The sequence below is a fragment of the Pholcus phalangioides genome, unplaced genomic scaffold (genome assembly GCF_987345545.1).
Source record: "Pholcus phalangioides strain wild (caught in Gottingen) unplaced genomic scaffold, Ppha-v1.0 ptg000008l_1, whole genome shotgun sequence".
Classification (NCBI taxonomy): Eukaryota; Metazoa; Arthropoda; class Arachnida; order Araneae; family Pholcidae; genus Pholcus; species Pholcus phalangioides.
Window position 1 is genome coordinate 47,303,996 of NW_028301601.1, and position 16,456 is coordinate 47,320,451.

At 37.4% G+C, this 16,456-nt stretch overlaps 1 protein-coding gene across 1 annotated transcript; it reads right to left on the reverse strand.

Moving 5' to 3' along the window:
• Positions 1-909: 909 nt before the first annotated feature.
• On the reverse strand, positions 910-15,639 carry LOC149084419 (N-acylneuraminate-9-phosphatase). Its single transcript, XM_089234815.1, has 2 exons — positions 15,371-15,639; positions 910-2,671 (listed from the first exon to the last, which is right to left on the reverse strand). Exons 1-2 carry the CDS (start codon positions 15,467-15,469, stop codon positions 1,952-1,954), a joined length of 819 nt encoding a protein of 272 aa, XP_089090941.1. The 5' UTR covers positions 15,470-15,639; the 3' UTR covers positions 910-1,951.
• Between the last annotated feature and the right edge of the window lie 817 nt (positions 15,640-16,456).

A 16,456-nucleotide genomic window follows, 5' to 3' on the forward strand; every position in this document is an offset into this window, starting at 1 on the left:
CTTTCAAACCGAGCACAACTCAGGTTTATCACCCCCTATGGGCGATTTACTACCTATCGAGTTGTGATGGATACAAATTCGAAAAAATCGCTGAAAATAATGTAAAGAACAGCATACAAAGCGTAGAATGAGTTTGTTGGCTTATACGGTTCTTTCCCTCATTTTCAGCTGTTTCTGAACTCAAATATCTCGGCGCATACCGCACGTAGAAACATGGGATTTTTCTTCTTTTTACGCTCGGGGGAGACAGAACAACAACTTTCTGTGTGAATGTTAGAAGACAAGAAGATCATATTAAAATATTAAATTTTGTATTTCGTTAGGGGTCATTAAAGTATTACGGCAGCATCGGGGGAATTTCGGATTTGCTGACTTTTGATGACAGGGGGGGGGGGGTTGAAGGTTGCTTACGTCATCAATCACCCTTTTTGAAGATATGAAATATTCCAAGCTGCTGACGAAATTTTGCTGACGGGGACGGGGAGTCAAAAATGGCTAAAAATATGCTTATGTAATACTTGAATGTCCCCTTACATAAAATGTAGGGGGTAGTACACCCTTAGTAAAATGAATGCCACATCTAAGATGAAGCATGTTATTTGAATACTTTTTAATTGGAAGTTTCTTTATAGCTAATATTTTACGAGCAGGGCCGCAACTAGATGCTTGGTAACCCGGGGCAAGCGCGCATTTTTAATGCCCCCTTGTAATGTTGGAGAGGTTTCAGAATGAAATTTGCGCCCCATCGGATCTAGCGCCCGGGGCACGAGATCCGCCTGATTCCCCCCCCCCCCCCAGTTGCGGCCCTGTTTACGAGTTATTTGAGGTGAAAGGGACTTACGTTTTCACCCTGTATATGAACTGGAACGGGAGAAAGTAACGTAGAGCTTATGTATAGATCCTGTAAACAATTATTAGAAAGAAAAAATCCTTTATTAAAGCATTAACTGCGTACAAGAGTATAAAGCATCTATGTGTATACTCATACATTTATATCGTAAAAAGATTTTTCTAAGAATCATCACATTTGCATACTATTCTTGATCAACGTATCTTAAGAATTTCTTCTTAGTCAAAGAGTCAGTTGCCGCATATGGACTTTAACGACGGTTCACTCGCACCTGCATGTTGTCTTGTTAGTGTAATAGAGCGAGCTCGATGCGTCCCTGAGGGTGTCGTGAAATGTACGATATAGAGATCTTTCATAATAAGACTGGCACTAAATGTTTCTATTTCCGAAAAGGTCCTAAGGTCACAGGACACGCCCACTAGTATTGAGATCTTCAAGTCACACCGGTTGAGTATTCCTCAACCCTCCAATTAGCGTAATAAAAAATTAAATTGTGATATGCCTGACGGACACATTGCACCCGATGGAGGGTCAATTAATTTATTATAATTTTTTTAGGCAAATGCTATGACTTGACTGTCACCTGCTAGAGATCTTCACAACCATGATCCACAAAGGTGTAGATAAGGCCTTGATGACATCAGACAACGGTGCACGTATGAACAGCGATAGCATCTCTGATCCTGCGTGTCTTCATACAATGAAGTGACAGTTGATGAGACGTAAATATTGTTTAGTCTTAAAATGTTTTAAGGTCCAGTTTGTTCATTGAACTCGATGGTGCTACAATTTGAGCATTTTTGCGCGTAAGCAGAGGTTTCAGCGCCATCGGAAGACATCTGGCACCGGATTTTGCATGTAATCTTTGAATTTCCATGCTCGAGTACGTAGACAAAACTTTTTTGGAGGGATCGAAAAGGGCACAATAAGCTCTGATGCAGTACATTGCATCACAGTAGACTGCACAGCAGTAATCTACGCACGGCAATACCGATTTCCGACTGATCAAAGACTGACTAACTTTGATAAGCCGCGTGACGTGATCAATCATCGCGATTGATGTTCGATCTCGGGAACAAAGACCGATCGACGTGGCAACAACTACCACTGCAACTTCTTCCTCCATGTTGGGCGTGGCTCGTCACGCAGTCTGTGGTAGAAACCGAGAGACTGGGCAGCGCATAGAGACGTGAAGAGGCTGCGCGATGGTAAGATCCGCGGCAATTCCAATAGGTCGTCGATCCTGAAGTCCGGCTTGGGCTGTATGACATCCATGGGATCCTTGTTGGACGTCAACCAAACCGTTGCGGCACAGTTCGACTTGATGCCGCCTTTGATGTCTGTCTCGAGCTTGTCACCTACCATCAGGCACTCCATCGGCGACACGTCCAGCCTCCGGAAGGCTTCCTCGAATATAAGAGGGTGGGGTTTCTCGCGCTGGACGTCGCCGCTGACGACGATCGCGTCGAAGAACAGCTCGCCACCGATCCTGTGCACTTTCTCCCATTGAGAAGCGGAAGGCCCGTTGGTCACCAGTCCAAGCTTGTAGTCTTTCCTGAGTTCCATCAGCATGACTTCGAGATCAGGAGTCAGCTTGAAGTGCTTCAAGCGCCTCGTGCGCCACATCTCGTACGCGGAAGGAGCGAACGTGGCAAGTTTCGGACCGAGGGCTTGCTTCCAAAGGATAGTCCTCCAGGTGTCGACGTCGGCGTTGATGTCAGCGGGATCTTGAGGTCTCTCCCTTATGAACTCGTAGAACTTGTTGGTCGATTTCCTGGCAGTGTGTTTCTTGACCCCGTACGTAACAAGCATTTGGAAAACCTATAGACATGGAAAAAATGACGGTGTTGATCAAAATTTACATTGGAACAAAGGCATTATAAAAAAAAAAAATGAAACTTATCATACACAATATGGATCCCACTTAGTACGACTCATTTTCGTGGTCCCACCTCTTACTAATACTTATAGAGATTTCCCGTTTTAAGCGGGTTTTTTTTCGCTTACAACGTTTTTCATGACTGATTTATGAATAACGTTATAACCGGGATCGTTATAACGTTATACCCTTTGTATAGCATATACAAAGTGATTCAGAACTCATGGGGAAACTTGAAGGAGTGACATAACACATCTAAACAAGCTATTTCCGTCATATAAATACACTACATGGTCATTCATTGAAAGCATGACAGGTTTTTGCGAATTTCGGGTCGTTATTTCTATCGTTGATTACAGACAACGTCCGTCGTATCGTTGATTACAATATTACGGATTCAGCTCTCATCCCCCCGACAGCTGAATAATACGGGGAAAATTTGTGTATCCCGTAAAATATGATGATCCGATGCACCTACATAATGAGTCCCTCCTCCGACATATCGTCCTAGATCCACCTACCTCCGCTCATTTCTAGATGAAGAAGCCTCGGCTTCATTCGCAGCAGATAGTATTTGCCTCGGCTTCATTAACAATAGGAGGACAAAAAAGGAGGGACTGAGATCCAAGAGTCAAAAGCATCTTTGTTGGGGAATAATGGTGTGTGACTTGGACCTCCTCTCCCATAATCCTTTGCACCGAGAAAACTGTTGTTAGCTCCTTCGTCGGCCATCTTGAGCCAACCACTTCCGTTCAGCCCACGTGACCAGTGACGACTTCCGGAAAGTAGGTGTGGGGGATACCGGCATGAACTAAACGCCATGTAAATGGGGATGTAGTGTAGTTAGGCGCAAACCTAACTATATAGGTTCAGGGTTTCCACAAATAATAATAAATAACCTACTTTCCCGACATTGGCTCGTACTTGGCGATTAACAAGTGTCGCTCTTTGCTGTTGTTCTTAGTAGATTTGGCATGATAAATAAGTTCAAGCTTCTCGTTCAGTGTTTGGAAAAAAAAGAATAATAATTGTTCTGTTTTAACTACACAATTGGGCAAAATTATTTTTACACGGTCTCTCACAGCTGCATATGAATGCGCAATTATGAAGTAAACTATTTTTAATTGCAATGAATGCGAAGTGCCAAAGACTTGAATGCTGGAAAAATGCTGGAGAAATCTGTGCCGTTACAGGCACCCATTCTACCGCGTCAGCCTCTTGGAAGTAATGGTTGTATCACCTATGTTTTGCACGAGTTCTGAATCACCGCCTATAAATCTAGGATTTCATACAGGAATCTCTACCGAACAGTCAGGGAAAACTTTATCATCACAGAAAAAAACTTTCACATGGATGACGTAACTTCAGTTCTTCTACAGCCATCAATCAATTTGTTGAAAATGGACATAGCAAACTGAAATTACATCATCTATTTTATGCCAGTTTACGAAACTTTCTTTTATTCGTTTTACGGACTTAATAGCGTTGTTCGTACAGGTTTATTGATGGGAAAAGAAACTAATATACACTTTGATTCATTTGGATAGAAGTTTTCTCAGAAATCTGCGGTTTCACACACATCTCTATTATTAGGAACCGGTCTCTCGTCGTGAGAAGGAAATGAACACATACCTTATATTTTCACCACAACCAACAAGTTTTGGTAATAATTTTGCGGTATATATATATCTGTGTGTGTGTGTGGTCAAAAGACCATGTGATTTTTAGTTTCTTTTCCAAGAGTATTCATGATCCAACATTGCAAAAAATGGTTGTATAAAAAAAGTTGAAAAATCGGGACAAACACAAAAGGAGACGAACAAAGAAAGAGGTAATGGAATAATGAGGAGGTCTTTTTCTCAAGGGGAAACCCCACATTTTTCCAAAGAAGCAAAAAAATGTTTCTGATGATGGTAAGCCAAAAATGGGCATTATTTGACCATCTGTTCCTCCGACATTTTTTGCAAAACAAGCTTTGGAAGTCCAAAAACATGAGAAAAATGGGGGGAAAAAACAAAACAAATTGGAAATAGAAAAATTAAATCAACTAAAAAAACTAGGGCTGGTCCAATTATTCAATAAATCGGGGCCGGTTAATCGATCAATTGCTAATCGCAGTTAAAAATTTTAGTTGAGTTAATCGAATCGATCAATTCGATTAAAATACGATTAAATTTCTTATTACAAGTTTGTGAATTAACTTGGTTTTTTTGAAAAGACCGATTAGACGTCTTATAAGTAATGATGTTCTATACAGAACATTTTGGAGTGACTATATTAAAAAATATTTGAATCAAATTCGATTCAAGGAAAACTGACGATTTCAAATTGAATTTGATTGGAGTTTTAGAGAAATCAAGACCAAAATTTATTGTCTTCACTATGAACAGTATTTTTTCGTATTCTTGGAGGCATCAGCTCGTATCTCATCACAAGTACCATTCGAGAGGATTTTCTAGAAAAACAAGCACCAATTTAATCGAAAGTAGTTTCGAAATCTGAGATTAATAACCAAAAATAACCGTTTTAAAAGGAAAAAGACAAGATCCAAGTGAAGAAATTACAAGTTTTGGCAATTATTACGTTCAGCGTATATATTGAATTTCTTGAAGCGGCAGCCTTAACTTCTTAATCTATTATTATATTTGCTTACATTCACTTAATAGGTGAGGGAAATGAATAAATTATATTTTTATATCATCTATTAATATTATACGGTCATAAAATATATTTGATTAATCGGTCGATCGATTAATTGATTAAGCAATTTGATTAATCAGTTAAAAATTTTAATCGATTCCCAACTCTTAAAAAACATAAGTGCTACAAAATTTTTAGACACTATCATATGAAATGTGTACCGTTAAAAGTAAATAGAGTATGACATGTAAAAATCCTACCTGAAATTAAACTTTTCTAGATGGAAGCGCCACAAAAGCATGAGACAATAACGATCGACAAGCATATCGAAAAACGTGGGTGAATTTTAAACCCCATGAAAGAGGATGGAAAACTGTTGCCACTCAAGATATTGGAAAAATCAGAAAAAGCTTTGAGAAAATCATTTACATTGATACGTGTTCTTTTAATTCTAGAAAGTTATCCAAAAAAAATTTTTATTTTCAAAATTCTAATACTAATATTGAAATTAAAATTGGAAAGAAAATTGGCTTGAAATTTAAATTCTTTTCTTTTTAATGAAAAATTCTTCCAATATGTGCAATATACTATTATACAGACAAATTTTTGTCAATTATTTTCTCTTGGATTTTTCTCTTATGTGTGTGTGTATATGAACTGAAGAGCCAAAAAAAACAGGTACAGGCATGCGTATGCAAATAAAGAGATATGGAACCAATCAGAGTACGGCGCTGCGGTCGGCAACGCCTATATAACACAACAAGTGTCTCGCATAGTTGTTAGATCGGTTACTGCTGCTACAATGGCAGATTATCGAGATTTAAGTGAGTTTGAACGTGGTGTTATAGTCGGCGCACGAGAGATGGGACATAGTATCTCCGAGGTAGCGATGAAATTTGGATTTTCACGTACGACCATTTCACGAGTGTACCGTGAATATCGGGAATGCGGTAAAAAATTAAATCTACGACATTGCTGCGGCAGGAAAAAGATCATGCAAGAACGGGACCAACGACGACTGACGAGAATCATTAAACGTGACAGACGTGCAACCCTTCCGCAAATTGCTGCAGATTTCAATGCTGGGACTGGAAACACGTTGCCTGGTCTGACGAGTCTCGGTTCCAATTGGTTCGAGCTGATGGACGTGTACGGGTATGGAGACAACCTCATGAATCCATGGACCCTACATGTCAACAGGGGACTGTTCAAGCTGGTGGAGGCTCTGTGATGATATGGGGCGTGTGCAGTTGGCGTGATATGGGACCCCTGATGCGTCTAGATACGACTCGGACAGGTGACAGGTACGTAAGCATCCTGTCTGATCACCTGCATCCATTCATGTCCATTGTGCATTGCGACGGACTTGGACAATTTCAGCAGGACAATGCGACACCCCACACGTCCAGAATTGCTACAAAGTGGCTCCAGGAACACTCTTCTGACTTTAGAAGACCCACCGCTGGCCACCAAAATCCCCAGACATGAACATTATTGAACATATCTGGGATGCCTTGCAACGTGCTGTTCGGAAGAGATCTCCACCCCCTCTTACTCCTACGGATTTATGGACAGCCCTGCAGGATTCATGGTCTCAATTACCTCCAGCACTACTTCAGACATTAGTCGAGTCCATGCCACGTCGTGTTGCGGCACTTCTGAGGGGTCGCGGAGGCCCTACACGATATTAGGCAGGTGTGTACCAGTTTTTTTGGCTCTTCAGTGTATATACGTCTCTTAATTTTTCTTTTAATACTAGACATCAGTCCAGCTGGAGTTCCTTGAGACCCCAGGCTGACGTATCCACCATCTTTGGGGGAAGAGTGGTGTCTCAGTATTACCGCTATAGCTATAGGGGGCAGCTAGTGGCTGTAGCAATAATATTGACTTCACACTTTGCACAAATATATTGCGGCAAGGCTGCTATAGCTAATCGCAAGACGCGTATATAACCAAGCAGACTAGCCGTCCTCCGTCTTGAAGTCCCTATTTTAATGTCATTGTTCAAAGTGCTGTCTAATCGTTATAAAACAGAAAAGAAACAGGATAGGGCAGGGGTTTTCAAACTTTTTTTTTTATCCGCGGCCTGTAATTAACGCTTATCCGCGACTTCCCCGAAGTAATTTAACAAAGAATCGCCCCGAAAAACATTTTGGTGCCTAGACAGGCGGACGATGAGTCCGTTCGGCTCTCTAGGTGCCTATTAGCTGAACTTTGGTATCTCATTTGAAAGGAGGTTTTTAGATCATATGATATTTCCCCCCCCCCCCGTCCTTTTCAGCGAAGGGCTTGAGGGACAAAAAAAAAAAAGCGTACCCAAGGTAACCAATATGGCGTCTTTCTCGGATGCGCCTTGAGGAACGAAAGAAGAATTTAAGAAATGACTCGATTTCTTTTTCCTTCATGTGATTGGTTACTTGAGAATTTCGATTTATTTTTTTCTTTTTGTTTGTATTCAAGGGGTATAAATTTGTTTTTGCGAATTTCTTCAGTATAATCTCTAGTATACGAATCCCATCCCACATCAATGATACTTAATACAATATGACTTACCTGTCGCACCCCCTTCGATAATGGGTTTTCTATTTGTTAGAAAAATGTCTTTTTCTGTAATCAATTCCTATAAAACTCTTGTTCTTATTATTTAATTTCCTTTTCGGCTATGGTTATTATTTAACTTTTTCGAAAATTTATTCAAAAACTCTCTAAACTGAAAAAAAGTCACTATTTTTCTGAATTAAAAAAAGAAAAAAGATTCAAGGAATATAGTTCTGATTAGTATATTATCGTTAGATGTTCTGACCGCTTATTGATTCCAGTTGCAACAACGGTGTATAGATGTTTGTTCGGCATTCGATTCAATTTTTTCACGTTTTTCGTGATTCAAGCTCACGGCAGTATCAAATCTTAGAGCATCGTGCGAATAACACGAGGATTACAAATGTATAAACAAACATATTTTAGGTAGTATTAATAATATTTTTTCTCAATCTAAATGGAAAACAAATACGATCGCTAATCGAAAAAGAAACTTCCGCAACGTGAATTTTTCACGTGACCTGTTTCCGCAAGCGAAAGTCAAAAAATATCGGTAAGATCCATATTTTTTCGAGGATAGAAAAATTCAATTTCTGTCATCCTTTCAATTTTCCTGAATAAGCAGTCAACATGTTGTAACTTTTTTTTTCTCCTCTCGCACCCCAAAAAATGGATGTTTAAGAACCGCTGTTCAATATCTTGTAACGGCATTATGAATTTTAAAACACCTTAAATTATATAGAATTGATGCAGCAAAATTTTAAAAGATAATATTAAGACTTAAATTATAATTTTCGATAAAAAAAGATATAAATGAAAAGTTTAAATCAATGCACGTATATTCAACCCTCAAATAGATCCATCTTAATATTTAGTACTTGATTTTCTCGGGCTTATCATTAAGCAAACTCTAGTTCAAAAATTAAGGGTTCAATTCAATTTTTGAAACTGTTGAAGTGGCGGAAAACGCATAGAATGTTCCGCATTTTCGCAATGATATCGGCATTTTCTTTTAACATTTATTTTTATCCCATTCACTGAAGTGTTGCTAATGATAATTATGACGTCTGCACGAAAAGCTTTTATTCGGTATGTCACACGTATGATTCCAAGCTATTAAGGACTCTTTATTATTCCAAGATTGAAAAAAAAAAAATGTTTCAAAGATTTGCTTCTGCATGATAAAATTATTCACGCCAGATAGATATTGCGAAAGACGTTGCAAATCATTTACATTCATTCTAGAAAATTCTGTAAAAGAAACTAAACAGGAACAATCGCTGTCTAACGAAGACTGAATGATTTACTGGTCGGGGGGTTACGACACACAACGGGCGGCCTTGACGTCATTCGCTCCAATGGAAATGAAATCGGAAACTATTGCACCCGAGAGATTAATCGGCCCTTAGAATATTCTCGAAGGTTCCTTCAAAATAATTGTTAGCATTTATCAGTACCCTCCGATGAATTGGAGATAATTGAATGTGAAATACTTTCGCGCTATTTCCTTCTAGAACGAGCGAAGACGCTAAGCTTCTTCTTTGATGGACAAAGACTTCGTTCCTTAAAGCTTTTAAAATCGGTATTCAGTGTATAGATAAGATTCAGACCTAAACGTTTATATGTCACGGTAAATGTGATAAATCGGTTATTATACATATAAACCGGTTATTATGCATACTTACCAATCGGCTTGGTAAGTTTGATAAATTTATCACTTTTACCGGCGGTACCCAAGAACCGTTGGCAAATTTGATAAGTACTGAAAACATTATCACTATTACCGGCGATTATGCACAATAACCAAGAATTGGTAAATTTTAAAAGTACTTGAAATTTATCACCTTTATCTGTGATTATGAATAATTCCCAAGTGAAATTGATGAATTTGATAAGTATAAAAAAAAATTCCAAATGAGTCTAGTATGTGCGATGAGATATCTTACCCCGATATAACGACAACAAATTTTACGATCGCTCCCCGATGTAATGATAAAATATATGTGTGAATCATCATGTATAGTATATCATATAGTACAATTTATCACGTTTACCAGTGACGCGGCGCTTGGGTAGGCTATTATGCATAATCGCCGGTAAATGCGACAATTTTTTAGCACTTCTTAAATTTACCAACGACGATTGGGTAGCCTAATATGCATAATCACCGGCTATAGGTCCGGCACCTGGGGTAACATTCCCACTTCTACCCCCCTTCCCCACAACTTCCCAGTTGCGGCCCTGTTGGTGAGAGTGACCAAAAAGTTACCTAAAGCGTGTGTAAGCATGTGAATGACGCAGGTACAAGCAAGTGAAGAGGGCTATAGAAAAGCCTCCTAGATACTACTAGGCAGTGGCGTCGGAGCCGGGGGTGCTCGAGCACCCACAGAGATTTGCAGAACGGGTCCGAGCACCCACAGAATTGATTCAAAAATCGGAATTTCCTACATGAATCTCATGACGGGCACCCACAGATTCGAAAGACTTCCGACGCCCCTGCTACTAGGAGGCTTTGGCTATAGCCCAGAACGGAAAATTTGAGGAACGAATGGTCAAGAAAGTTAGGGCAAGAATTTGAGAAGGGTGACAAAAACCCTTAAATCTGCATCCAAATCGACACCCAAGCACGGATCCCACCCTCTCCCCTTGATGAAAAAAACTGGAATGAGGAAAAAAACAAATTAAATGAATTTCTCTTCGCATCGAAAACGTTTTCAAATTAATCAAACTTCTATAAACAAGTAATTCTTGAATGTTACCAGGGGGAGGGGAGAAAAACAACCATTTTGATTTTCCTTATTATCAATTCTTAAATGTTTTCGAAGAATTTCGTCTGACGAGAAATGACCTTTATCTTAGAAGAACAAATATGTGTGAAACCTGTTTCCTTTTTCAATCTCTTAAATGACCTTCCGTAAAAGAAAAAAAGGAGACCAGACCAAGAATCAATTTGTGACGAAAACAAAAAAAAAATAGGAAAATAACAAATTTATATTCCCTGTCGTGCTTCGTCAAGTATGACACGCAATTTTTTTTTTAGTCATATTTACGTATAAAGTGTGAATTCATAAATTTTCTCTAAAAAACGCTGTTTCGTAAGAGAAAAACCACCTTATAATAGGAAAAAAGAAACGGGTCAGTATGGTTTGACGATTACATTCAATGGAGGTCAAGTTTTCTTATATATATAAAAATTTCGTGTAAATAAATCAAATCAGCCATGTCTATAAACTATAACAATCCCAAAATACTGACTGACTCTGTTTTTTATGGTCATTTCAGGGCAAGAAATTTCGCAATGCTGAAACCAGCTGCTTTCTTTTAGCTAAGGTTTTTTTCTAGAATCATTTTTTTATATCGATATCTAATCTTGAGCTTACAGGTGACCATTCCGCTGACCAAAAGAATTCCAAGCATTTTACCCCGCCTTATCAAGGAACTGACCTCGAAATAAGACGGGGGAGGGGCTTCTCTGTGTAGATTGACACCATTCTTTTGTTTGTCTTTTTTTTTAAATAACGTCCCGGAACGATCGCGATGACCACATGACCCGTATTTCCCGGGATATTCCCTGTATTTTCCCGTGGTTTTGGCCATCCCGACGTATTTCAAATAAAAATGTCCGTACTTTAAACGAAGCCCTATGTAAACCTTAATTGTTTACTGAAATCAAGGAAGTGAAATTATTTTGCCCATTCAAAATAAAGTGGACAGCCTTTCGATTGCGGACATCATGGGACGACACCATGAAAGTTTTATCCGCTAATGGGAAGCGTCCGTTATAGAGGTTCGACTGTATCATAATAAATATGTCTAAAAATACAAATGTTCGTCTCACATATTTGTCATGTTTAACGTTTTTGTTTTTCCTGAACTACATTTCAATCCACTACGATTCGCAGTAACACTTCATTTCCTGCCATTTGGCACTTTTCAGTTATTTCAGTCATAACTGGCAATTCTGCTTGCCTTTGGCATCATTTTTGGTGACAACTGCTATTTGCCGTATATTTTTTTGAGGAAAAACGGTCAGCCTAGTTAAATACCTGCATTTGAATTCACTGAGCGCTTAGCATTAGCTTATTTATTTCCCGACACGACACAAGCAAATTTCAGCTGTTTCAGCAACAACTGCCAATTCATCTCACAGTTTGAAATTTTTATTGGCGATGACCGGACCGATGATGATTTTAACAAATCTAATTCGCGTATTATTTTTACTCGATGATATATATAGTTAGCTTAATTAAAATGATTTCTTGACTGCTTTGACTGTTTCGAAACATTCATTGCAATGAATAAACACAATAATTCATAAATAATTCAATCCTCATGAATTATTTCAAGAGGAAGAGTATGAGATGGAATTTGCCTGAATTCTTTCTATAGAAAATCCGGACAAAAATTTGATAATTTTGTCCCACAACGGTCCGTCATTCACATGCTCAACAAGACTAATTAGACCCCGACCTTACCATTTAGATGTGATTAGACATTACTATGTTTCTATTATTTGAAGTCTAAGCCGGTCGAACCAGAAACTTCGGCTGCCAAACCGCGGAGAAAAAGATGTGGACTTTTTGTATGAAATTATCTCAAAAGGAAAATTTTCCTTGATTAATTTAAAGTTTCCTTGAACTGTTTTTCAAGACTTTGCATAAGTTATAGCAATAAGTTCAAGACTGAATAATGAACGTTCAATAATGAATAATGAACGTTCAATGAACGTTCAATAATGAATGTTCAACAGAAATATTTTCAGTGAAAATAACTCGTATAACCGTGGATAGTTTCGAATTTGAAGCATCTCAATAGGGACCTTGAGACAAATGACCTTAACCTCAAAACTTCTGCATGATTTATATGAAGAGATAATTTCACTAAGAAAAATATTTGAAACATTTCCATGAATTATCTCCTGACTTTGAAAAAATTTTGACACTTGAACATGAATGTTTCGAAAATTATGCCAAAAAAGTTGAAACAGATTTTGCCGTTCATTTTATCCCATAATGGAATGGCCATACGTACAGTATTTTCACTTTTCCTTCAGTCATCCTTTCGATAAAAAATGTCCCCATTCTGTCTTCCTCTTTCAACGAAATTAATCAATTAGTCTTGTCAGTTTATCAACCACGATTTCAATATTGCTCAGGTGTAACATAAGAAATATGACAGACGAATCTAATTAATCATCATTATCATAATATAATTTTAGGTTATGATAATAATCTTAGTTCTTGATTTTCAGTGGAGAATAAAATAATTTAAGTAAACTTAGTTGAAAATACGAGAAAGTTTTGTAAAAACATCGGAACGGCTGAAGTTACATGAAAAATACGGGAAATTCCTAGGAAATACGGGTTATATGGTCACCCTAGTTAACGTATCACATTCAGTGGCTCATCATAATTCATTATATATATATAGTAATAGTAAGTTCAGAAATAACTCGAGCTGGCGATTTTTGTTGACGGCTAGAAATTTTTGGCCGTTATTTGGACAACTTATTGAATGACAACAATTTTGTGACAATTTACGTCTCTAAAATATCGCATTTTTGCGATCGTGATGTTCTGTAATATCTAAGTTGACCATATTTCTTCGAAAAATATCACAGAAACGTGGGATCCGAAATACGGTGAAATCGCTAATCATCTATAAAAATTACGAAAAAGATTGCAAAGTTGCAAATTAATTAATAAAATCATTTGAAAAATGGCAATGTTGGGAAGTAAAGAACCACGGCAAATCACATATGATTTAAATGAATTCCATGAAAAAGAAGAAAAAAAGTTCAAGAAACATGACAAACATGCAGGGCCAGATCTTGAATCCTGCGAACTAACGACATTGCCGCAGATGGCGGCAACTGAAGAGGACTGATTTTTTACTGCGCCAACTGAAGGCGAGGGATAAATATATTATTTGCTTACACTTGAAAAATGTCCAGAACCGGCCCTGCAAACACGTACGTGTGAACAATGTTTCATAATCATAATTATAGATTATAGTAATAAATAATTTAAAAGTCTGGAAGGTAATTCTAATCCTCGGTTTCAAGAAAGAATCGAAATTCAAGAAGGCTTCATTGAGAAACGGTTAAAAAACGGGACATTTTTATTTAAAAAAAATGTCGGGATGACGTTACTGTGTGAAAATACACGGAAATCCCGGAAAATACGTGTCATATGGTCACCCTAAATTAATTCTTATATTGATTGGTGACATTAGAAATTTTTAGATATTAGTAGAACAATTTTTTGAAATGATAGCAATTCAGCGATAATTTATGTCCCGTAATATTAGCGATCGATATATTCCGTTTTATCTTCGACAAAATATGGTCACCATATATTCACTATTTAAAAAAAAAACTAAAACGAAACATAAAACTAGTGAGCAATCTATGTAGGCTAATTGTTTGCAACAACATTCACATTCGAAAATATAGTCTGATTGACACGTAAAACTAATAAAAATATTTACCGATTGTCGATAAATTATCAATCACATCATTTTTTTCCTTCTTCCTGATTTTTCTCATTACTTTTTTGTTCCAAAAAACACTGAAACCGGTTTCGATTGTAATTAAAGGTAAAAAAAAAAACTGGTATTTTCGGTTTTTTTTTCTTTCTATTATTCCTTCACGGTAATAGTAAGAATGGCGTTGAAAAAAAAAAATCATAGCGTAACAGATTTCCATTGATCGAGTTCTTTTAAGCTTTTCTACATTTTCCCAAAGTGGGCGATGGAATGGTACAAGGGGGCGATAGAACCTACGGATTTAACATGGATTCCTATGGGTTTACTTGAGTTGGGGGGCGATGAGAGAAAAAAATTTCTGAAGAAGGGGGCGATGGGGAACAAGAAGTTTGGGAAACTATGTTTTAAGGTATTAAATTTTAAATCTTGTAAATTTTTGATTTATACTAATTTTGTATTAATATGAAGGCCTTAAAGTTTTATAAAATGCACGTAATTAAATTTATTATAAATAATAAATTCAATTTAGTATTTTATTCTTGATTTCAAGCGTTTTCACAAAACTAATTTTTTTAAATTTCAATTTTATTGAATTATTTTATTGAAATTTATTTGATAATATGTTTCATTTATAACATTTATATTGATAGATTATTATATAATTCAATGCGTCATTTATCAATATGATAAAATAAACATAATTTCACAAAAATAATTGAAAAATAATGGTAACTGATGGCAATTCACATTACTCAAAATTTTCAGGTAAATAATCAAATTATACGAGAAAAATTTATCGTGATTGATGCAAATAAAGAAGTAAAAATTTTCAAGATTAATTTCGAAAAATTCAATCGATGTTTAAAATTCTAAGGAAATTATTATCAACTTTATTTGTGAGCATATTATTATTTCTTAAATATTTAAATCGATGTGATGATAATAATGAATGGAAGAAGAAGATGAATTAACATTACCTCGTCGCATGCTTTGAGGTCAGCACCTTTGGTGTCCACCAACGTGTTGTCGAGATCGAAGAGGATGGCCGTGACTTCTTGAAGTTTGCTTCCACCCATGATGGTAACAATAATGATGGTAATGATAATATAATGATGTTGCTCCTTTGGATTTCGGATCCGTTATGATGATGGTTACTTCTCAACTCTCTCTCTTTCTTTCTCTCGCACACACACGAATGATTTTTTTTTTCTTTCCTATCCGCCATCAAACAGCTGATTTCGGTTTTGTGACGTTTCTGTGACGTCGTGGGAACGTCACACTAGTGACGAAACACTTTAGTCTTTTCTCTTATCAGTGTGCGCCGTGCCTACTTCTTTGATTAAAATTATTCTAGAAACTAAGATTGCGCTATTGAAACGAAAAATAATATCAAATAAATACGAAAACAATATCCTGTATTTTCGCAATAATGCATGGAAAATAATAATAATAATAATGTCGGATGATAATAATGATTTTGTTTTTTTCGGAAATTTATTGTCAATCGAAGTTTTGTAATAATTGAGGTAATATTATACATTCTATCTCTCTCTCTCTCTCCCCCCCCCCATGGAAATTACTGGAAAATATTGTAATCGCTCTGTGTGTGTGTGTGAAAATAGTGGAAAAAGTAAAATAATTATCTACTGTTGTTGCAATTCAGGTGTTTCTCGAACATTTTTTTTGTCCTTGCGTAAAAGAGTATCCACAGCGGCATATTTACGGGAGGGGGGGGGCGGGGTTAGAAGACTAGTAGAATGGGAGAAGGGCGGTGAAATTTGTATAACCCCCCCACCCCCCAATAGATCCACCTCTTCCAGCGACAGTACGGGACTAGGTCAGTGAGTGACCACCAAAACAGCGACCAAGAGACACGACTGGTGCTCAGTGTTTTAGAGAGTGCGGGCCATAGGCGGAGATAGACTTGAAAGTCTGAGGAGGGCACGGTCATTATTGCTGGGGGTGCACGATGATGATGTCAATTCATATATATACACACATAGGCCTACATGAGATCAGTCGACTCCACCTCGGACGCTGAGGGGGACAATGCTCTCCACGGC